The sequence below is a fragment of the Styela clava genome, chromosome 9 (assembly GCF_964204865.1).
Source record: "Styela clava chromosome 9, kaStyClav1.hap1.2, whole genome shotgun sequence".
Taxonomy (NCBI): domain Eukaryota; kingdom Metazoa; phylum Chordata; class Ascidiacea; order Stolidobranchia; family Styelidae; genus Styela; species Styela clava.
In genome coordinates this window covers 9,999,262-10,023,312 of record NC_135258.1, presented here as the reverse complement: position 1 = coordinate 10,023,312, position 24,051 = coordinate 9,999,262, and the positions used below count along the sequence as shown (strand labels likewise).

Below are 24,051 nucleotides of genomic sequence, written 5' to 3'. Positions count from 1 at the left end.
ATTATCCGCAATACCTTTCCATCCATTTTTTCATTCTTATTACATTGTGAACATTACATGTTCTGTTTCGTACTGAATTCGGACTTGATCTTCAGTGACCGTCAACATCAATTATTAGACTGAATTGGGATTTTCCAACACACTGAACACTGTGTTCCTTTCACATCCATAATCCAGTTGTTCAAGATTCATGATTTATTTCAGTAATCCCTTATTATTTTAGTAATTTAATTTTGAGGCCATATTGCCATAGAAGCACTTAATACAACCAAACCCCCCCAATCGGCTTCCTCCACCAATAAGTCCATGCATCTTAATAAACAGCGAATAACAGAAGGCTACTACCTGTCTTATTTTATTTTAAAAAGATGGCCCCAAGATCGGGTTAGAAGCACCTTAATTTTCCATTGAATTTCTAACAGGTTAGGAAGATTACTTGTTCAAGGTATTTTGCTCAGTAGATATCATATGAATTATACTACCGCCAGGTACAGTATGAATCAGTAAAAATACAGTAGTTGGACATGGAAATCCTTTAAATCCACGAGGCTGCATGACCAGTAGGCTATGCAGTGAAATCCAGGTTCGGTAATGAATGACGTACCGGTAATGTTAAGCACTCTTCCAATCCACCAAGATAAATACGAAAATTCCATTTCGTAGGCCTACTTGCGGGAACGAAAAAGCGCGACGAAAACGACAAGTTGTTTTGAGTATTTAAAAAGCCTCTGCCGCACAACCGTATTTGCAATTTTGTGTTCGGTTAAACAACCACTTGATGTTGAATAGGATGAGGACGCCTGGACTTATTCTCTTACTGCTGCTGCTTACAGTAGTAGAAGTTGCAAGACAAACACCTGGCGTAACAAACAATAGTGCCTACACGTTAATGCCCTAAAATGCTTTCAGCAAAAATTTCCATATTGACAACTTACAACTTTCCAAGCTGACCTAACAGACTACAAAGTTCGGACAGAAACAGCGGAACATGCAGTGTTGACTACAATAAGAGCAAAAATGTAACAAACGCCGTAAGCCAACAGTTCATGCCTAAAGTTGGAGAAAAAACAGCGGAACATTCATTGTTGCTTATCATTAGAGCAAAAATAGGACAAACACCGTAAGCTGATAATTATATGTAATAGGCAATAGCAATAGTACAAAACCCTGACATGGCAATTAATTGTGAGCTATTTTTGCTACTGCGACAAAATGCTTTTAGCAGAAACTTCAGTAAGAACATACTGTTCGAAATATATTATGCGCATGTCCCCACACTGAGCTTACAAGTTTACAGCCAAACTAACACCCACGATCGATAAAGCTTGACTTAGTATGTACCGTTCTAAATTGGGTGAAATGTGAATAGGTGATGCTGCTTATTACCATGCCAGTTCAAGGATAAACTTAGTGACCTGGCAAATAATTATGGGTTCCAGTCTTTGATAATATCCCAAAGATGCATTTTAGTAATATTTCCCCCAATGGCAACTTCCCAGTCAGCTTTTGTGGATGAACCTGGAGCTCGTGATGCTTAGCCCACTGGTTCACCCACAAGAGGTCATTGATCTAGTCCTAGCAGACTACAAAACTTCACACCCGACGCTCCACGTTTGGTGGGATAGAAACAAACAGATGGCACAAATTATTGTCATAGTATCATTCAGGTCTTTGCCACATAAATGTTATATTGTGGGCCTTTACCATCCCCCGCGACCATTAACCGAAGGTTTTCAAGTCATCAGCGCTAATGATATAAACGAGAAACATTTTAAATCCTGTTTTAATTATGAAATGACTATTGATTTGTACATTGACCGATTTGTAAGCGACATTATTGCAAATAATTTATTGTAAATAGCATCACACATAAAGACATATTGAATTTACTACCACAGAAAAAAGTGAAGTCAATGCATGAACAGCTACTAAATCATCGTGTAAAAGTAAAAATAAATTGTTATTGTTGATAGTTCAAATTAGTTTGCTATATGACACAAATTATATAATTTTACACCATTTTTCTTTTCTTATTTCGTCTCACTACTCTAAGAAGACAGGCAAATGATGCAGCTACATAAAATACAATTAAACCAGAGGTTCCTGCCAAAAATCCCATGCTCTTCAGGGGCTGTGGTTTGGCAGCAGTGCGGCCTAGTTTAATTTGTGTAGGGGCATGTTTCATGTAGACTTCAGTATTGGTGTTGTTAAATTCCAATAGAGCTCTCAAAATTAACTCCGGATCCATAAATTTGCTCCTCAACTGATCGATACTATCAAGACTTGTTTCGGCGGAATTAACGAAACAAAATTTGCTGTAGGTGTGCGTTTTGGCTGCAAGCTTAATCCTGTACAAAAGATTTTGAAGAAGTAATCAATGTGTTTAATGATTCAATGCGTTTTAAAATTCTCAATGATCTTCGAGTGGTGTTTGGAAGATTTCCGTATCTACCAGATTAAGATCGAATATATATTGTCCTGTTTTTGTTTTGCATAACATTTTCTGGCAAGGATATTGTAACAGTTTGGTCTTGTAATAATTTGAATAAAAGTAACTGAAATTTGTTACCTCGTCTGTAGTAGCCTACATACTTTGCAGAATATAAATGTACGGTATAATTTCGACTAATTAATATTATCAATGGAGTATGTAGCCTACTGCTCTATCTTTATACTTACTCCATTCCGCTGTCTCTTGGTAATATTTTGGGAAATCCGCGAATTACTATATTATCCGCATTTGAAATAATTTGACTTGGAACTATATTTTGTGACGACGGAATTTTTCCATTGCAGCAATGTGGATAATTATCGGGTTTCTGTAAAATCAATGAGCTTAATGGAAATCGTAAAATGTTACATTTTAATACCATACTATTCGACGGGCAAACAATATGGCCAAATAGCCTTGGTCGTATGTACAACATGGAAAATAAGGGTCTCATGTAGTTTCGTACCTAACATACTTCTAGTGGGCGTAGCATAACAATTCAAGTCTTGTGTAGTTTCGTACCTAACGTACTTTTTTCACGTGTCAATTCCTACCCCCACCTGACTACACCATCCAAAAATACGTCACTACACCTTCACAGTGACGTAATAGGGCCCTTCAAATTTTCAAACTATACGAACTGCCATCCAAGATGCGCAGACTAGCTCCCGAAATCGAACAGCTATTTCTCTCGTTTCTTCGTCGCAACGATCCCGATGGGAGAGAGATCGATGACGTTAGTCAGTTCTTTATCGTCAGCGCCGATGCCATTTCGGGCGATCGTACGTATATTTGGCAAGCTCTATGACATGATTGTGGTGTCGTAGTGACGTAAGTTTTGGATGGCGTTGTCAGATGGGGGTTAGGATCGACATATCAAAAAATTGTTATGCTACGCCCACTAGAAGTACGTTAGGTACGAAGCTAAACGAGACCCGAAAATGATAGGTCTGATTTTTTTATACAAACTACGAATGCCTATCGATGTTTTATCGTCACGTCGATTGCGTACGAAAATTAGGTTGAGTGAGCCAATTGTTGCAGTCTTGGAGACACAATTTAAAGTTTATTGATTGTGCCTATTTATATATGCCTCTAATAAAACAGTAACAAATTTATTTCACCTGACAGAACGCTAACAGTGCTTGCGAAACCCAAAAGCCTATTCCGTATCTCATATCAACCAGCCAGTCCAACATTGTTATTGACGAAAATATTATGTGAATGGACTGGTCTTCTTCGTTGCGTGAAACTGGATTAAACATAATCATTACAAGTAACACCGCTAAAAAAACTTACATATATATATATATGTCCACGGAAAGCCACATAAGGCAACTGTAAATATATTTCACTTAAATGTGTTGGTATCGCAAGTGAAAAAAGATATTTTATTTCCAACCGCGGTCCAAGTCTGACGACAGACTATAATCTTAATTGTGTTGTGTTAATTCACATACTTGCGCAATTATCGTCAGCACAAATTCTGAAGTTATCCGATTGACCTTCGCACATAGTTGAGACGCCATTAATGCCGATGCAAAATCGAGAACGATGTTCTAAATCATAATCACAATCTGCTTCACATGCCGACCATCTACTCCACGTTGACCAAGCTTGTTTACTTGCCAGTTCACAATAAATCCCATACGCGTTACGCGCTTCAAAACCTGTGAGACAATTTGAAAAAAATATCAAAAATAATTGTAACTGCTGTTGAATGCGAAAAGGAAGAACTAAACATACAACTTGAGATTTTCTGTGCCATTCTAGGCTATTTCTGTGTTAATAAAGTTTAGACTAAGTGTCAAATTTGCCTGGGAAATCAAATAATACTAATGATTGACACTTTATGGATTTACCAATATATGACCCTAAATGGAGAAAAAAAAAAATATTACCGATTATAGTAAACAAAAACCGACCATGGGGGAATTACAGTGGCAAAAGTTATGATATAGCACGCCCGCGAAATTACTGTTGTTTTCCACTATGTACAAATTTTAAGTAAAAGTGATGTCTCACCATCCAAGCAATGACAAGAATATCCTCCAATTTTATTCTTACAAAGGCTGTTCTCGAAGCATTTTGCTGTACCAGTGTTGCATTCATTTATATCTGAACAGGTTGTGTTGTCATTCTCCAGGATAAATCCTTCATTACAAATACATGATATCTTGTAATCATCTTCATTTCCTGTGACGGAGCAGCTTGACAAAAAAAGATAAAGTCTAAGATTCTAAGTGATATTATTTATTTTAGAGTGTAAATTAACGGTAAAATATCGAACACAATATAAACCACAGCTGGCATAACGCCGCGAAGTCGGCTTATATATTAAATGCTTTCTTTTTTTCTGATAAATCTTACGACACAATAATGTTTCTTGTCTGAATTAGCATGCTCGTTTCTTACCCATGTTCGCAAGCGTCGCATTCTATCTTCAATGCGTAGTTATTATATACAATACTTTTTGTTTGAACATTCATTACGCAAGTTTGATTCTTATCTGGTGATGTAGACACAACGTAATTATCAGGACAGGAGCATATAAAATGGGGAGACAAGTTGTTGCATTTCGCCAGACCTGAAAAAATTTAAGTAACGTCAATAGAATAAAGGTACTTCATGTCGAGTTTTTGATCGTTGGAAACCACAGACTTTAACAAGCTTATAAAAATGGTCCTTACCATGATTCTACTTAGTCTGGACAAGTGAGTAATTAACAAAATCAGTCCTTGCTAGTTGATATATAAAAATGGCCACACTTGGACTAAGCTTTTTTGGAGTGAAGGCGTGAAAACTTTTATAAAAAGAGCATGATTCATATTTTTTCAACACAAAAACATCGATGAAGAACATTAGGGACAAAGAAACGTAATTACCCAAAAATGAACATGTGTAAATATTGAATATACCTTGGCAATTGTTGAGATTTGTTCGTGTACATTCGTCAACATCGATGCAGCTTTTCATGTCTGATTCAAGTTGAAAGCCACTCGGACACGAGCAGAAATAACTTTTTTCGGTGTTCGTGCAAGTATAAGAACAACCACCATTGAGATTATCACATTCATTTACATCATCGCAAATGATTCCGTTGCCTTTGTAGCCTTGAAACGAAAAAAAATAAGATGAAATAATATATTTACATTTTATTTTCGGGTTTCAATAACTTGGTGAAGTTTAATCAGTCGCAATCGGAACGATGTCATTTTTTCAATTCTATTCCTCATTCTCCGTGTTTATAGCTCGTTATTTTGAAACAAATCAACATAAATTGGGAATTTGACGATAAACTCATCATGGTTAAACGCGATAAAAGATTGTGCAAAGTCATGATTTCAGCATTTTATTACCTCCGTTACAAACGCAACTGTACGTTCCAGGTAGATTGACGCAATCCGCAAATTTATGACAATTAGATAGAATTGATGCTCCACATTCTTCGATATCTGCAGAAATAAAATTAATTTTAGGATTGTAATTCCAAAACATTCTAATTTATTATGAGTTTACTTACCAACACATGCAGTACCCTCCTCACTCAGCATGTACCCACTGAAGCAGGTGCATACATGCGATCCATCGGTATCAGTGCATTTCTGATCACATCCTCCATTTTGGAATAGACATTCATTAATATCTGGAGCAATTTTGCAAGAATAAATCATTTTCAAAATATATTTTTTTTATTGTTATTTCAAATTTTTTTTCATATACAAAAATACTGAATATAATTATTAATTTACTTAATGCCTTACCTATTCATTTAGTTCATGTATGAAATTGTTTCATGATCACATCGACAACGATAACTAAACAATTCAATATAACAAAGCACCATAATTCATAGAATATCAAGTTATTTTTACTATGCAGGTACTATACCAACTCTTCCAAAACTGTCTTTCTACATCTCTCTGGCAATTTGCCTAGATGCTTGTTCGCGGTAAACTTGTGGCTCAGAAAACTCTCATGACAATTAATAATCAGTAATCAGTAATCAGTAGTTTATTTCTCACCATACTTAAAATAGGCACAAACATACAAATTGCAATAAATTAAATTATAAATTGGCCATATTTCAGGGTGAAGGAGACGCGAGAAACCAATACTGGTTATCGAGCAGCGGCACCTATAAAATAAGTCTAACACTATAATATAAAAAACAAAAACAAAAAAACGAACTAAGTTTAAATAAATTGAGGAAAAAAATACATAAAATATCTCGAGACGATCTGCTGTAACCAGCAATCGCTCGCTTCAACCAAAGTGACTATAATAGTCACTTAGGCTTCAACAAAAGAAAAGACAACTCCGAACACCACTGATTCGGTAGCCACGGAGATGGCGTTAGTGGATTGTATCACAACAATACTATTGTGATGCCCATTAGCTAACAATGGGCAATAAATGTCAAATTCTGATGGCGCATGGTTATTGGTTACAGTGGAACCCATGGTTTGCTGAGGGAGACAACAGGATCACCAACGAATAAACCATACCTTTATGCTAGAAAGGAATTGAGGTACATGTTAATGGGAACTAGTGATTGGCAGCTGGAGTCAGGGCTTCACATACCGTTACAGGAAATATAAAATCAGGGAAGACATGAAATATCAAAATGTGAAAGATATTCCATAACAGTCATTCAAAACGAATGTAACCTAGTATCAACATTCACAGTGGGAAACTAGATAGACTACAAGACATGAAACAGCAAAACTAAGAAGAGTCAAGTACCGTAGTCTAATAGTTGAGTGAACCAATGAAGCAAAGTTTAAAAGTACATAAAAAAATATTATTTATCAGGTAATACTTTTACAATGTTATATAAGAGTATAATGACAATCAGATAAACAATTTAGGCTTTACTGACTGCAAGAGAAAACAAGTCACAATGTTATGCTAATTAACCAAGATCTTGAGCAGATGGGCTTAGAATTTCAATGTGGTTAAATTCGTACAAAGCTTCATGAACCATCTCAAACATAAGAAAAGTAGTTTACTATATTGTGCAGGTTACGAACAAATACAGGTCATGCAATTAGCATGGCACACTTTACATAATTCAAATCACTGGCAAGAATGCAATAAGATGAGGACATGAAAAAAATGAAAAAAAAAAAAAAGTATTATTATTACAGGTATAGCCTAGCGGAGCAAGCGGGAAAGAGTGCTGAGGCCACATCATTTGGATGCAATCACAGCAGACTGGTAAGGTGACAGCAAGAATTTTTTATATTTTGTTTTGAGAGTTTCATAAGAAGAGTCACGTAAGATTTGGGGAATACTATTCCAAATTACAACACCCTTATACTTCAAGGAGTTTTGGGACTTGCTTAGCGAAAATCTGGGAACAAAAAAATTCGATTTTGTCGAAGAGCGTGTGTTATGCTCATGCACATTACTGAGGACAGTGAAATAATCAGCGAAAGCTGCAGGCAATTGGTTGTTGTGGAACTGGTGCATAATCTTACAAATTTCTAATTTATAGATGTCAGACAATTTTAGCACCCTGGCTTTATGATATAGGGTGTTTATGTTTGAACGAACTGGTGCTCCGGAGAGAATTTTAACAGCCCTATTTTGTAAAATCTCTAATTTACGCAAGCTAGTTTGAGTAGCGGAGCCCCATGCAGCTAAGGCGTATTGGATATGTGATTGAAAAAGAGCAAAGTAAATAGTCCGCAGAGTTGGGCTCGGCACATAATACTTGAGTTTTCCCAGAATCCCTACTGATCTGGAGAGTTTCTTGTACATTTCAGTGATGTGGCTGTTCCATTTGAGTTGATGGTCAATATGAAGCCCAAGATATCTATAAGACTGGACGATTTCTAGTGGAATACCATTAATTTTAATTGAAAGACTTGAATTTCTAGTCCGGCTTTTAGGGCTGAATAACATGACTTTGGATTTTTCCACATTTACAGTGAGTTTATTGCATATCATCCACTCATATACTTTATTAATTCCAGTGTTCACTTTGGCTTGGAGTGTGATCAAATCCTTCGCACTATCAAGAAGGCAGGCATCATCGGCAAACAATTTTGTCAGGAAATTAGAGCTGTTCGATAAATCGTTTATAAAAAGTAAGAAACCAAGAGGTCCTAATACACTACCCTGTGGAATTCCATACTGGATGGGCAACATTGGAGATTTATGAGAATTGACCTCTACATATTGGTACCGACAAGACAGGTAATCAGTTAATAAGTTGCCTGAAACACCTCGAAAGCCATAATGTCTTAGTTTATGAGAAAGAATATGATGATCGACAGTATCAAAGGCTTTTTTTAAATCTAGAAAAGTACAACAAACAAATTCCCCCTTGTCAAGTTTGTCATAAATGGACGAAATTAAATCTAGAATAGCATGGTTGGTAGAGTGTTTGGTCTGAAATCCAAATTGGCACTTGTCGATCAAGTTAAATTTTGAACAAAAATTAATCATTCTCTTATACAATAATTTTTCTAGAATAATGCCGATTGCTGGTAGAATGGAAATTGGTCGGTAATTAGATGGATCATTTCTTTTGCCATTTTTAAATATAGGGATCACTCTAGCTATCTTAAGTGAGGAGGGAAAAATACCTAATCTAAATGAAGAGTTGAAAAAATGGCTTAGCGCTGGGGATATGATGTCTGCGACTATTTTTAAGAAGTGAGATGGAATACCATCAGGACCAACTGCTTTACCCTTTTTCAGATTCGAGATTATTTGAAGAATCTCTGTGGTTGACGTCGACTCAAGATAGAAAGAGTTTCCTAGGGGAACACCCAAGAAATCTGTGATTGTATTAGAGCTCTGAGAGATTTTTCTTGCAAGTCTCTCACCAACTGTTGAGAAGAATTTATTGAATTCACTGGCCACCAAGACAGGATCTGACACTGAGGTACCATTTTCAAGTTTTAATTCTAAGATGGAAATATCATCTCTGGACTTGATCTTAATAATGTCGTTAATAGTTTTCCATGTGCGTTTAACATCTCCTCGGTTATTCTCAAGGACGTTTTGGTAATATAATTGTTTTGATTTTCTCTGCAAGTGAGTAAGGATATTTTTATACTTTTTAAAATGGGAGCGCTGGTTTAAATTGCCCTGCAAGTACATTTTTTTGAACATATTGTTCTTGTGCCGAATTGACCTACGAATTCCTCTAGTGATCCACGGCTTGGAAAATAATTTATTTTCTTTACGTGATAAAGGACGTAAGGGGGCGTGTTTATTTATTAACCATTTTAAATGGCCAATGAAGGAGTCAAGAGAGAGATTGAAATTTTCTTTAGTTAGAGAAACACCCATATAATTATCACACATCGACTCAATTTCCGATCTGAAAGAGTCGCTACAAAAGTTTTTCATATCGCGCCTCATTCTGATTTTTGTTTTGGGGCCAACATTCATGCCCGAAATAGTACACATTACTGGAAAGTGGTCAGTTATATCGCTAAGCAAAATAAAGGTAGAGGAGAGAAGATTTATGGTATTTGTGTAAATATGATCTATGAGGGTGTGGGAGGATGGAGTGACTCTAGTTGGTTTTGTTATTACTGGCATTACAAAGTGGGATATTAGCATGTTGAAATAGTTGGTAGTGGAATTGTCGCAGGTGTCAAGTAAGTTGATATTGAAGTCACCTAACAGTACAAATTTCTTTTTCGCCACTGCCAGCTTCTCAAATACACCAGCCATTGCTTTAGTGAATGATGGAGTACTACATTTGGGATGTTTGTAAATCACACCGATTACAAGGCTCTGGTTGTTGGAATTTAGCCTTGTCTCAATCCACAAATCCTCACAATTTGGCAAAGTTAGATCAAATTCTTGGATCACTTGATATTCTAAATTGTTTCTTATATAAAATCCAACGCCACCTGCCATGGTTGGAGTGGGGACATGAAAAAATGCGTAACCAGGGATGTCTATATTGGTAACCGAAGACCCATCTTTTAATCTGGTTTCACTGAGAGCGATTATATGCGGAAGGACATAAAAATAAGATGCCAATTCAATAAGGCTATCAACATATTTTGACAGAGATCTGATATTAAGATGCATTAAAATTAGCTCTGATGGTAGGAACTTAGATGAAGTCTCATTTATCTCACTTATTTGGAGATATTGACACTGTGTTAAGCTAAAATGACTGTTAAGATTGGCAGATTCCCAGTTAATCGAATTAAAATTTAATTAACTCTTCTAACTCTAATCTATGACCTTGCCTACTTACTTGAGCAGCCAACGGCACTGTCTAACATTTCATACCCATCTTCACATACACAATCGAATGATCCTTTTTTATCAATGCATTTGGCGTTGGTGTGACATATATTTTCATCAACAACACATTCGTTAATATTAACACACCTAAGAACAAATGAATACTACTTCGACGAAAACCATAATAGTACACGAAAGAAAATCAGTAAAAATATCAGAATCGATAACATATTTCCCTTTTTTAAAACTATAAATCTCCATTTATTTGAAAAACTTGATGATTAATTTTATGAAACATCTCTGTAAAAACGGTTTTAATAAATGAGTTTAAAAATTTATATAATAAAATAAAGCAAATACTGATTTATCTCCACGGGGCCCAAAATATTCTATTTAATCCGATTTCACGCTTGATTTCTATCATTATAATACTAATATGCTACCTTTGTTCACCAGCAATTGCCTGAAATCCAGAACGACATGCACAAGACGGCGAATCTCCCTCTATGGTACAAATTGTGTTTTCTTCTCCGCATTTTGATATTCGCACGCTTTCTTCGCACAGTTTGATGGCTATAAATGTTATTTCGTGAATTATTGGCTGATGTTTAAAACTAACGATTACCTGTAACTAGCATAGTAGTTACTTATATTTTACATACTCTTTGTCTTACATAACTCTTACCTTACCTGAACAAGATAATTGATTAGAATCTAGAGTAAATCCGGCATTACAGGAACATTCGTATCTACCGATTAGATTCTTGCAATTTTGAGAACACTGATGTCCAATCTCACACTCGTTTATGTCTTCACATGATTTTTCATCCTGAAATGGTAAATTTATTTAGATTCAGTTAGCCCTGCATTCGCAAAGATCAGGGATGAAAACTATTTTACCTCAGCCAGGGAAAACCCCGGTATACAGGAACATTTGTATGAACCATAATTATTATGGCATCTCATTGAACAGTTTCCATTATCAATCAAACACTCATCTATGTCCCGACAAATAAAATCTGTATAGAAAAAATTACTGTAACAGCACGATTTTCAGTTTAAAGCTCAACAAACGAGTTTTCAGTTGGCATTCTCGTATATTAATATTGATTCCGGATGTGAAATTAGCATTTGAATTCTCGAATAAATCGCCTGATAAAGCTTGATGTTGGCCTAATTAATGGTTTCAGACCGATGGTTCTAGGTCCTGATAACTGTTTAATACGCCTCAATCACATATTTATTTGAAATATACCGTATGGTCCAACTAGCCGTTTTGTTTAGTTCAATGAATACGAACTGTGAGGTTTGCGGTAACAGTCCGCCATTTATGCAATTCGTCACTTAGCTTCACAGTCTTGGCATTTTTCAGTTTTCGTTGATTTTTATTTTTCTAATGTAAATTGCATCATTAAGTGTTTCTATAATGCTCACCTTCTTCCGATTGCATAATTTTTTGGAATCCAGTCTTGCACAAGCAACTGTAACTTCCAATCGAATTTTTACAAAAACTCTTCAAAGGCTTGCAAATTAATGGGTTTTCTTCACATTCATTAATATCTTCAGAGGATAAAAATGAAAAAAAAAAATATGTTTGAAAAAACATAAAAATGTATTCTCTCGCACATAATTAAACCCTTTATGAGATGTGAATCTGCGTGGTATAATCACAAAGTTGACGGCAGACGTATTTTCGAAGCGCAGCTTGAAGAGCCACGAGGTAGCACTATTTTAATTTAATTAAAAGTTTTTAATTGAAGCTATTTTATGTACAATTTTCTTTTTGAAAATTGCAACTTCGACGCTTTATTATTTTCGGATCTTACCTTTACAACTTTTTCCATCATCTGCCAAAGTGAATCCATATGGACAAGTACATGAAGGTATGCCATTAATTACTTTACAAGAATATTCGCAATTAGGTGAGTTTGCTAAATCATCGCAAGATGGCACAAAACATTCCATTCCGTCTCCTGTCATGTTGTTGGGACAAGATCCACACTGATAACCAAGACTTTCAGATGACCATACGCACGATGCACCTACAATAGCATCAATCAATAAATTTCTGATTCGATAGTTCAGTTTAGTAATCACTCAAACTTTGGATAACTAACTTATTTACCTGGGAAACAAGCCTGAAAACCACATGGATTTGTTGAGTGTTTGCACCACTGGCCACAAGTCCATCCTGTGCACGAACATGTTGCAACTTTCAACCATCCGTATTCAGCAGATGGATAATTCGCGCCACTATCCGCTATCGGCGAAGTCTTGGATTGTAAACAAAATTCGATTTTTAAAACAAGAGAATAATTGCAATAAAGTAGAAAGCATAAAGATTCACAATAACGTGTATTCAAAATACCTTGTCATAATTACATTGACTTTTTTCTTCACAAAAGCAGACAATTATGGCAGGAGAGAACGAAGAAATCACTGTGAACAGAAACAAAACGCTGAGAATCCTTAGTCGTTTTTGATAATATTAAAATATTACAAGTTACCATTAGAATCCGTTGCGTTTGTTACAATGTTAATTTCAAACTGTTCTTTTAAATATGTCGGTAACATAGAAGGAGAAAACTGAATTGTAGAACCACAATCTGTGCTGGGCAGTACAAACATCTCATTCGTTGCGTTTATTTCTAGTGAATGAGTTATTTTCCTCTTCAGTGGTGTAATGACAACTTCATTAGAAACTACCATCCTTCCATTTCCTTGTTTGAGAAACATCAAGTATGGGCTCAGCAAGGATATCTCAAAATACAATAAATCAGTTATTTAGCATATCAGAAGGGTAACATTACTAATCAGAATCATAATCAGAACGATGATATTACTGATTGGTATACGCAATGATGAAACTTGGTATTGGAAAATGTCAATCTGGAAATCAGTGGATTAACTGCTGTTTTAGTTTGAACAGATGATCTAGAATCTAGATTCTAGAATAAAGCCTGCATATAGATTTTTGAGAAAAATGCCAACTAATCAAATCTACCAGCACTTCAAATAATTGACAAAGATACTTTCCACGCTTGAACTTAAATCGTTGAAATAAACTAAATCAATAGGTTTTGACGAATAACTAGCATATAGGTCTTTTGGGAGTAGAACTACATAGCTATAACAATATTTGTCAATGATATGGAAAATATTATCTAAATATGTTCTCAAATGTCCAAACAACCCATTGTACACCCACTACCTGCATATAACAATCAACAGAAGTAATTTCATTCTGATAAATGTGAATGGGGTCTTGGCATTGAATACTGGGTGGTAAAGACGTTGCTGATTCACTCCCTGAGTTTTGAGTTGATCTGAGTAAATCAGTTTTGATATTATCAGTGAAAGTTGTGTTTTGTGATCGTTTTTCTTGTTGAATACAAATTTCGTACGAATATACATCGGTGAATTCGCTGCACTTTGCATAGTCGGTATGTCTATTCAAATCCTAAAAATGAAAATAGAAAAAGCAAATTGTACACACAGTCCAATAAAACCAGTATTTTCAAAAAGTTTTGTGAATAGCTTTTTCGAATTAACGTCATTACCTTTTGCTGTTTTCCATGGCAAGAAAACATATAATTGTTCCTGTTTTCAAGTTTTTCTTGCAAATATATACTGTTCGCTGTCATAAACTCAAAGTTCCAGGACTTGGTAAATTGAGTTTCTATTTCTTGTGTTGGAAATGTCCATATTTCTCTCGAATTCTTTTTCGCTGGAAGTTGCAATTTACTCGAAGTAACGAAATCATTACTTGCAACGCCATCAAAATTTCCTGCGTCATTTTAAATATATTTATTCGTACGATTGAAGATATGTTTTTCAAATATATAGTAGTAAATCATTTTTTACCTGACATTCCTTCCAATTTTCCCTGGAGTTGTGTTGGGATGCGTGTAGTATATGATATTGATTCTTCAACAGCGCGCACGGAAAATCTGACCTGATTTGTGAATGTCAAATCAACACTTCCATACGTAATTCGCATGAATTGGTTGATAGATTTTTCTGTAAATTTTTCACAATAATTGCAAATTATCGATAAAACTGTCACTCTGCCTAATAAAAATTAATACTAAAACCTACCGAAGAATTCCAAATATATATCCTTCCCTGGCAACGTACCAGCACTGTCATTTTCTGAATTTGGCAATAGCTCGGGTGTATTTGAATCAACATGCAATTTTTCGTTTCTTACAAATATTTCAACCGAAATCGAATCAGCACTTGTCTTAAAAATTATTCCTTTGATTACATTTGTTTTGACGCCACCAATGACGCTACAATCAACAACTGCCTGCACAAGTAGGTCATCCGACTTTAAGATTAAATATTGCCCAGGAAAATCAACATTGAAAACTGCTCCATCCAGCGTCAAAAATGTAGGATCTCCACCACCATACGCAAATCCTGTCGTCTTGTAAAATTGGAAACCTGGATGCCAATTAAAATGTTGTTGCTGAAAATTCAATTAACTCGTAGCATTATCCAAAATGCAAATATAAAAATAGTTTTACCTGAAATCGGCCTCTTCGATTCAAAAAGATTGCATAAGTTCTCACTAGTTTGGGTTTCAGTTACCATGCAACAATGTAACAAGGGTTGAAGATCGTGCTTCCAATATTCCAATGAAGATTTGTCTGAATGCCTAAATTGTTTTGGTGTTACGTTTCCTCAACTCTATTTGAGGTATTATTTATATTATACTATAATTTATTGCTACACATTATTAACGCATTATAACTTTTAAGCCCCATTACCTGATTGAACTTGAACTCTTTAAAGAACTTTCAGCGCAATGTAGATTTTCAATAATCATAAACCTATATGTCGCTGATCGAACAGCCTACCTATCGAGTTTCCTCGCGACACCTAATCGTAAACTTCTTTGTTATCTTCAATTTATTGGCGTTGTGTACTTTTCATTACAAACAAAATATTCCCGATTCCTACCTCCTTGAGAAGCCGGACACATGCCAATCATTTAAACTCGAAATTAATTTTGCATTATTGACATCGTAGCAGCAATCAACATTCCAACCCTCATTGAAAGGCAGTTTCAACGTATAACAATCAACTTGTCTGACAGTCCACTGCAAATATATGGTTGGCAAATAGAGTCATTTCATTACGAGCATTTATAAGTGCATGAAATTCATTTGATGTTTGTTAATTGTTTTTTAATTTTCCAATATTTCTGTGGTAACAATATGGTCAACACATATATCTCATAACGCCATAATGGTGCATACACAATAAATATTGTAAACCGCGAGTAAAAAAGGAAAACTTGCGCTGTATTATTCATTTTGTAGCGTCCAATTTATGTTTTGAAATCACATAATACCTGCTTATACATTTCAGCATTTCCGAAATTTTGAAAAAATGTTTGAAAGTGGACATTGTCGAACCATCTTTCTGTACGTTTCTGAAATGTGAATGAAGAATCAATTCATAAGTTCAACATTATTGCGTTGCTCAAACATCGAATGATTTTTTACCCATAGATCTGTCTCCAACAACATTTGTGACTTAGTTGCTGGACATGCGTTAATAAAGCCTTCAATTCCTCTTGACGTTTTCGGTTCCTCAAAATACCATTTCAAACATATATCTAAACGAAAACCTGAGAGTGTTATTGGCCACGTATATGCCTATGATTGGTATAAAAATAAAGATTAAATAAACTGTTTGAATAAGTACAATACCTGCATCAGATACAATGCCTATTCGCTGTATATCACGTGTATTTTTGAGTACTTCCGGTTTAAAAATTTGACGTAATTCAGAATCTATGTCAACATCAGTCAACTTGTATCTGAAAGATGAAAACCTATTCAACATATCTGATGCGTCACTTTTTTTTTAATGCACGTAAAATCAAAGAATAATACCTTGAAATACTCGGGTATGCAATCGCGTAACCTTTCAAAATGGGGAAATTATTTTCCGAGGCAAGTTGTTGTGTTTCACCCAAATAACCGTATATGTTTATCAGATAAGTTGATACAAAATCTGTTGCTATGATAGATTGGTATTGAATCGATGTATCAGTGTTCAGGACGGATGATGTGGGTACTACTCTACCTTTCCAAGTTATGAATGCTATTTGTAATGGCTTAAATTCGATATCTGCCATTAAATTCTGATTTACAAAATCGGCCGACTTCACAAAGTCCGTGGAATCTGCAGTGACGAATTCTACACAAATCTTGTCTAATTCGTATTCTTTATTTTTTATATCCGCAATCCAAAGAGGCATAAAAACAGCCCCGAACTCTGAAGGGTACTCTTTCGATATATCAGGATATCGAAATATCTTGAACCATTCAATCGGAATTCTTCGTTTACTCAATATAATCACTCCGTTTTTGGTTGCATAAAGCGAACTGAAAAATCTCGTATTGTTTATGTTCATTCTTCTGTGAGTTATTGGGAAGGTATACTTTACATCGATGTACACCACATCCAGATGTTGGCAATTGTGCACAGGATGAAATTTCACTGTGTTTTGCTGCCAAGTTGAGTTGGCGGCATCTTCCTCAATTTGTGTCGTCAGATTCCTGAATGTCAATTGTTCGGGTTGATTTTTATTTTGAAGTAGTTTGCACCATATTTGTGTCGTCATACAAAGGATTCACTAGGGTAAACTAAGGTAGTGGCTTTTATATGATGGAATCATGTTTTCGATTTTATCATAAAATAGCAAATTGTTCAAATCTGTAATCAAATTTGCACTGGTAGAAAGTGAAACTTGATACTGCACTATGAAGATCTAAGTACGAATTCATTTATTTCCTAAGTGCCTATTCGACGAATTAGTTCACCTTTGTGATTCTTGAGTGTTATTTTCTCTGCAATATTGGAATATTCCTTCTGCGTCATTTTGGGGTAGAAAAGGTTTCTTGCAAGCACACCTAATTAAAACAAAATATAAAATAACCCTTTGCATCTTCTGTTTCTGAAATAAGATGGGCTTCGTACTGTCAGTTTTTTTCTCGACGCTATTCCGCGGTCTAAAAATGTCGATTTCCCGATTGTATCATTTAAAAAAAAATATCCCTTGTACTATTTTTACTCATTACTGAAACTTGACCTATTTGTACAGATTTTACCATACGCAATAGCTAGATTCGTGAAGGATAGTAAATAGTACGAGTGTATACGAACATGTCGTTTGCATGGATCATTGATATGAGTATAGTGAGAGAAAACATTTCGGACATTCCATTATTGTTATTTACTTTTCAATAACTTAATTCCGCCACATGTAACTACTCTCTTCAGAATTTTAAACATTCTAGAAATCGAGTTTATAAAATAAAATTCTTCGCTTGAAATCGCATTGCAATAAATAGCGATGTTTAAATATGTATCTTTCTAGATCGTGTATTAGAATCAGGTATATGGAGTTATTATATATTCTTCTTTTATACGCCATGCGCCAAAATATACCCAATACCTGACTTCTCCCGTTATAAACTGACACTCTCCTCTTCCACTCAGTTGATCACATCTGTCGGCCACATCTACACAATAGTCAATAGATCCATATGGGCATTCCTGTATGTTGCATATTACTTCATCCTTATTTGGACCTGAGACAGTTGAGAAGGTTGCAACAATCCAATTCATTTGGTTTCACGAATTTCAGTATTATAACTATTATTATACTATGATTGCCCTACCTTTGCAGCCCTGTCCGTCACAAGACCTCATACGAGTTTTCCTTCCTTTACCACACGTTGATGAGCATTCAGTGAAATTACTCCAGGATCCCCAAGATGCCATTTGAACACCACACTTGCTTGTGGATGTCTCGTTACAAAAGCATCTATAAATAGTATCACATCCACTAGTAATGTAATAAATACAAAGTTTTGGCACATATTACTCACGTGTATCCTGGAGACAACTCTTCGCAGAAACCTCCTGAGCATGTGGATTCAGAACAATTGAGTAGATCTGTACATATTTCATTAACAAGATCATAACCATCCAAACATTCACATCGATGCGAACCTGTGTAAAGTACAAGAAACAGACCTTATTTCATTGCTACGAGCGAGTATTGCTTTATATAACAAAACCCACATTTGAGAAACAGGTTAATATCAGCGCGAAGTGATACAATTCATTTATCCTCAATTCTATCAAATATTGACGCATTATCTCCCCACAAGAAGCAAAAATGTAAACATACAATACCTTCTGAATTGTGGCATTCAGAATTAATACCACATATTCTGGATATTAGGCATTCATTGACATCTACACAAGATGAATTTTTATAGTCATATCCCAGGGGACATTCTACTGTACATACACCTGCAAAATGAATAGAAAATGATTACATGATTGCACGTCATTTAAAATAAAATTTCATTACTGAAAATAAAATTACTGATTACCTTTGACGATTGTCATACACAATGAAGTATCAACGCAGTTTCCGAATTGATCTACTATTTGACCATCTGGGCAAATACAATTGTATCCATCTTGAGAATCTTCGCATACGCTCGTTGCTTTGCATTGATCAAGATTCATTTCACATTCGTTTACAAGTTTAGAACCGCAGTCGATGTAAATTTCTACCATCATCAAGTTACTGTTAACTCTTAACTGAGAAAATAATTATCGTTTTAATCCAATATAAAGATGAGAACTTGAATATAACACGAAACGATAAATTAAGCCGAATTCTGATATTCATTTTGGTAAACGACCATACTCACCATGAACAGTTTTTGGCAATTTGTTATTGTGATCGTCGAAAAATTGTAATACTAAAACATTCTTGCACAAAAATATGAATCGCATGATGAAACTGTTGGATGTGTTCATTCCAAAGCTATAACTATGTTAGCATAGGCTGGAAATTACGACCTAAAGTTCCCTGTCCACCAACTCATGATATATTGAAAATGACTAAAATTGAGTTCACCTTAGTTTGTTTCCCAATGCGGTCATGTGCAGTAACCAGAAGATAAGCCATTTTCCAGCAAAACGTAAAGGTTTCCTTGGTTGAAAATATTTTTGAAATTTTCAGTTCTTCGTCGTTAAACACGGCCTCGCCAGCAGTTATATCAGACGGAAATATCATTCCTTGGTAATCTAATGATATGCAATTGATTTCGTATACTACGTTGGGCATTTCATGCACCAATCTTGAATTTAAAGAAGAAACATTAAAAGAGTCAGGACACAAGTAAAACAATATTAAAGGTGAGGTTTGTTGAACTTCTTTGTCTGTCGAATACGCAATCAAAGATAATGTTATAGAAATGTCTGATGAAGGAAGTTCGATGACGTTGTTCTTAATTTCGCTGTGAAATTCGACAATGTTGATTCTGTAGAGTTTTTAAAAAAAGAAAATTGTTGTTCGTTCACTTCCATCAAACTTTCAATGTTTTATTCCCTATGCTCACCTTGTTTCTAGGGGACATCCGGTTACGACAACTGTGTCGAACGTCTGGACGTTATTATCGTAATTGAACTCCTTGAACGGCATTAAGTCCGACTGACCATTCGTCACGAAGTGACTGAAAATCTAAAATTAAAAAAAAAATGGTCAGTCAATAGATCCGTTCGTTTTCTTGTACTTTTCGAGACGTGTCAGTGCTTACACATGAATGAACGCGACGTGAATACGTTTTTTTTTGAGTATGAGAAAAAAAATTCTGAATATATATTGTTTGCCTTCATGGATTTTATATAACACAAGATCACACATTCGCTTTATTTTCCCCCTTTTTTGTAAATATCTGCTACATCTTTGTGTCGCATAGTTTTTAATCAGAAACAGATATTTCGAACCTGATTTTCAGTTGTATTTTGTGGAGCAAACTTGAATACTAAGTACCTTTAACTTCCCTGTCGATTTTGTGGAACACAGTCTGAAAACTTCATTTTCATCGACGTAAATTTGTTTTTCCTCGATACTTAATCCTGCTGTAATAAAATCCAACTCTTTATGCCAGATTTCAAATTCCGGTTGTGGGTTCTTCAATATTGCTAGTAAATTGTTCTGACCGTCGTAGTCGAAAAATAACACCGTGTAAATAGTCACGTTATTAACAAAATTTTCAAACGAATGTAATGCATCTTCCAATTGTATATCACCGGCAGATCCTAAATAGGTGTGCTTTAAGCTAAATTGAAGCGAAAAGTCAAGACCATCTTGAAAGTTTATACTTGATTCATCTGTAACAATTGCAGAAGATGCCATAATAGTTGGTAACCCTAGACTTAGGTCAACTATTCCACCGCAGTCGATATTGACTCTGATAATCTTTTCATTATTATACGCCACCAAGTCTAGCATTTCAATCATATCTGGATGCTGACTTTGAGGTCCAATATATATATGAAGAGGAATATCTTGTAAAGTCAATTTTGGATTATTCGCTGAAAAACAAGTTTCATGGGATACGGATACAGATATTTCGATTTCAAATAACGCCGTTTGTGATTTTCTCCAATCTTCTGCGGTTGTTTTAGTTATTATCCACGTATATTCCAAATTAGGACCCGTCAACTCCAATTCAATCGATGCATATTCAGAATGATATTTGATGATGGGTACAGCTAAATTTGTAACGTTAGCAAACATCTTTAATTTGGTTGGTACATGGGGATTAAGAGTTATCATTTTCTTTGAATCTGGTTCCATATAATCAAATAAATAAAGATGATTTGGTTTTTCTTCGATTGAAATTGAATCCAAACTGAAAAGATCACCAGGACATAGCAGGATGGAATTTTGTGTGATTTGGTTATCGATTTTCTGGTTATCAACTAGAATATCCTTCTCATCTTCAAGTGACATTGTTAGTAAAACTGGTCCACAGTAGCTCGGTATTAAAGAAAGTTTTGGTACAGATGATGATTGTATATTGAGAACTGGAATGTTGTATTGCCTTATTCTGAACAATTCATCTTTATTTGCGATTTCATTGACGGACTTGTGATATATTTCCACGGGTTTCATTTTAGGCATGTATGATCGATGTGATATACGAATGATTAGGCTTAACTGCAATAATATTGAGATGTCGGTTGTTCCATCCAAAAGTCTAAACATAATTGAAAAGGTATAATGATAAACTCGTCAAATCTACTTCATAAATGCCCCTAAAGTTGTTTTAATTAATCGATTTTCATGTTTCATGCTAAGCTTTGATACCCCAAAACCAAAAGAAAAGTGAAAAATATTAAACGGCAGGTTTTATTTGCAAATTCCCAAATACGATGCTGTCATGACAAAAAATCTGATCATTAAACATGGTCACTTAGTGGTCAGAACTAAACGAAAAGTCGGTACTCAATCCAGAAACAAGTAAGCATAGAACTGGGGTCCGTTTGGATCTCTTTAAGGGCAAGCCTTTGAGTTGATGTATCGTTCACCAAACTACAAAATGTCTAGTTGTTTTACTATGATGGCACTCAAAATATGATATATATATGTAATGTACGGCGATAACCATTCGATAAGGAGCGCGTTTCGTACGTTTTTGACATACAATTTTGTAAATACTTTGTAAATGAGTTGTTTTCTGTTGTAAATTGCGAATAAATATCTAAGTATGTAAAAACTATATCATGCTGTATTTTTCAATGAGAATGTAATATTTACCGAGGAAAATTGAAGGATGTCGATGCTGTGAAACGGATATCCTCTGAAATTGGAATAACGTTGTTTGGCAAGTCTAATGTCACAAGTCTTAAACGGGAATCATTTTGAACTTTTTCATATTCTCTTAACTTCACAATATTGTGTAGAGGTATCGGAATGTAGTTATTTCTCAGCTGAGATTCCAAGTTTAAACGCGAGCCTGTAATTATAAGAATTTACCTGAAACGATCGAATTTTATTTAGAAGTTGGAATATTGGAGAAACAAGAATAAAGTTTATTGCACGAAGCGTCTCACACTTTCACTATATACAAATCTCTCCACGTGATGTTGCTTTAAGAATTTAAGATGCTACGTAGTTAGTTTCATAAATAAAATAATCTGACCAAAGATAAGATAACTATAACAGACAAAATGTTGTAAATATATACTAGAAAATGAATAAACCCTGTATGAGAAAAATCAGATATTTCTGTGTTGCGTCGTCGCAAGATGTATCGCTCATTTGCAGAAGTGTTTGAATTTCAAAATCAATTCCTCTGCTAAAAAATCAACACACAAAATGTTATTGTTAAAGTACAAAATAAAATTCATTTGTTTTAAATTGATTCCAATCTATAACTTGATGCTTTTAATGATTGGCGGTGTTTTGACTAAAATAAAATGTTACTTCATTTGTCTCAATCCAGTTTTATTTTAAGCAGAATCCTACTTTACGTTGTTTAATTGAGTACCCTTGCTATCAACTGAAACCAATGTTTGTGTTGTTCTCTATTTGAACATGTGGTGAAATTTTGCATCACTAAAAATTAGGTTAATTAGACATTTACTAAGGTTTCGGGAACCTAACTAATGATTCTTTTACCATAAATTCTGAGATTGAAAACAAGTATTTAATACCTTCCAAGTTTGTTAATAGTAAAACGAGATTCAGTCAATGATATAAATTGATCATATGTAGTATCCAAAATAGGATCGTACGAGATGAACGCTTCGAAGAAAAATTCGTTTCCGATCATCATAAAGTCTCGCATTTTCGACGACTCAAATTGAAGTTCGGCGTGTATGCTCACTGCCGTTGCAACTATACAGGAAATTCCACCAGGAATAAGTGGAGCGATTCGAAACTGGGTCATTTGTGATGTATCACCTACACAAAAGTTGTGTTGTTACTTATGATAAAAAACCATTACCAGTACATTGAAAACTTATTGTAATGCTCTTTACCTCCGCATTGTATAAATACTTGCTGTATTATGACATTATTGTCTGTGTACACGTCTGTGCAGTTCTCTTCGGATTCTGATGGAAATATTTTTACACCGATCCAACTTTCGCCACAAAACAATGAGTTCCAACCAATTTCTGACTCGAAAGTAATTTTGCTATTCAAAAGCAGTTGATAATTACCATGTCCAAGATCATCAATTTGTGTTGTTGTATCCTCAATTAGTTTGATCGTCAAATTCTCGTTTCTAAATAAATACTTAGCCAATGTACGACAAAAATTTTTCTTACAATAAAGATATCAAACACTCTTACAAATATATTACCTCTTGAGAAAAACTGTTACTTGCGGAATGCTAGAAATTACATTTTTGTTGTCGATAAGTGCTTCAGAAAAGACCTGCAGACTTGCGTTTACAGATATCACAATTGGATCGCCTTCGCTAATATTGTATTGT

At 34.9% G+C, this 24,051-nt stretch overlaps 1 protein-coding gene across 1 annotated transcript; it reads right to left on the bottom strand.

Moving 5' to 3' along the window:
• Nucleotides 1–1,167: 1,167 nt before the first annotated feature.
• On the bottom strand, nucleotides 1,168–21,722 carry LOC120339992 (uncharacterized). Its single transcript, XM_039408243.2, has 37 exons — nucleotides 20,595–21,722; nucleotides 20,161–20,282; nucleotides 19,677–20,082; nucleotides 19,141–19,354; nucleotides 18,938–19,057; nucleotides 18,628–18,751; nucleotides 18,418–18,563; nucleotides 18,192–18,327; nucleotides 17,557–17,646; nucleotides 16,624–17,292; nucleotides 16,438–16,547; nucleotides 16,231–16,343; nucleotides 16,077–16,157; nucleotides 15,683–15,822; nucleotides 15,247–15,377; nucleotides 14,816–15,163; nucleotides 14,582–14,737; nucleotides 14,278–14,504; nucleotides 13,929–14,177; nucleotides 13,225–13,477; nucleotides 13,086–13,156; nucleotides 12,843–12,990; nucleotides 12,544–12,759; nucleotides 12,152–12,277; nucleotides 11,618–11,736; nucleotides 11,408–11,546; nucleotides 11,161–11,290; nucleotides 10,728–10,864; nucleotides 6,015–6,137; nucleotides 5,851–5,946; nucleotides 5,410–5,604; nucleotides 4,907–5,078; nucleotides 4,517–4,701; nucleotides 3,952–4,161; nucleotides 3,616–3,743; nucleotides 2,680–2,819; nucleotides 1,168–2,348 (listed from the first exon to the last, which is right to left on the bottom strand). Exons 1-37 carry the CDS (start codon nucleotides 21,720–21,722, stop codon nucleotides 2,012–2,014), a joined length of 7,635 nt encoding a protein of 2,544 aa, XP_039264177.2. The 3' UTR covers nucleotides 1,168–2,011.
• Nucleotides 21,723–24,051: the final 2,329 nt, after the last annotated feature.

Excerpts from the sequence above, each read along its gene's own strand:
- LOC120339992 (XM_039408243.2), bottom strand. The coding sequence starts at position 21,722 with ATGAAACCCGTGGAAATATATCACAAGTCCGTCAATGAAATCGCAAAT. Across the intron at positions 19,355-19,676 it reads GCATTGGGAAACAAACTAAG|TTAAGAGTTAACAGTAACTT; the intron begins GTGAACTCAATT and ends TTATTTTCTCAG. Across the intron at positions 18,564-18,627 it reads GAGTTGTCTCCAGGATACAC|ATGCTTTTGTAACGAGACAT; the intron begins GTGAGTAATATG and ends TACTATTTATAG.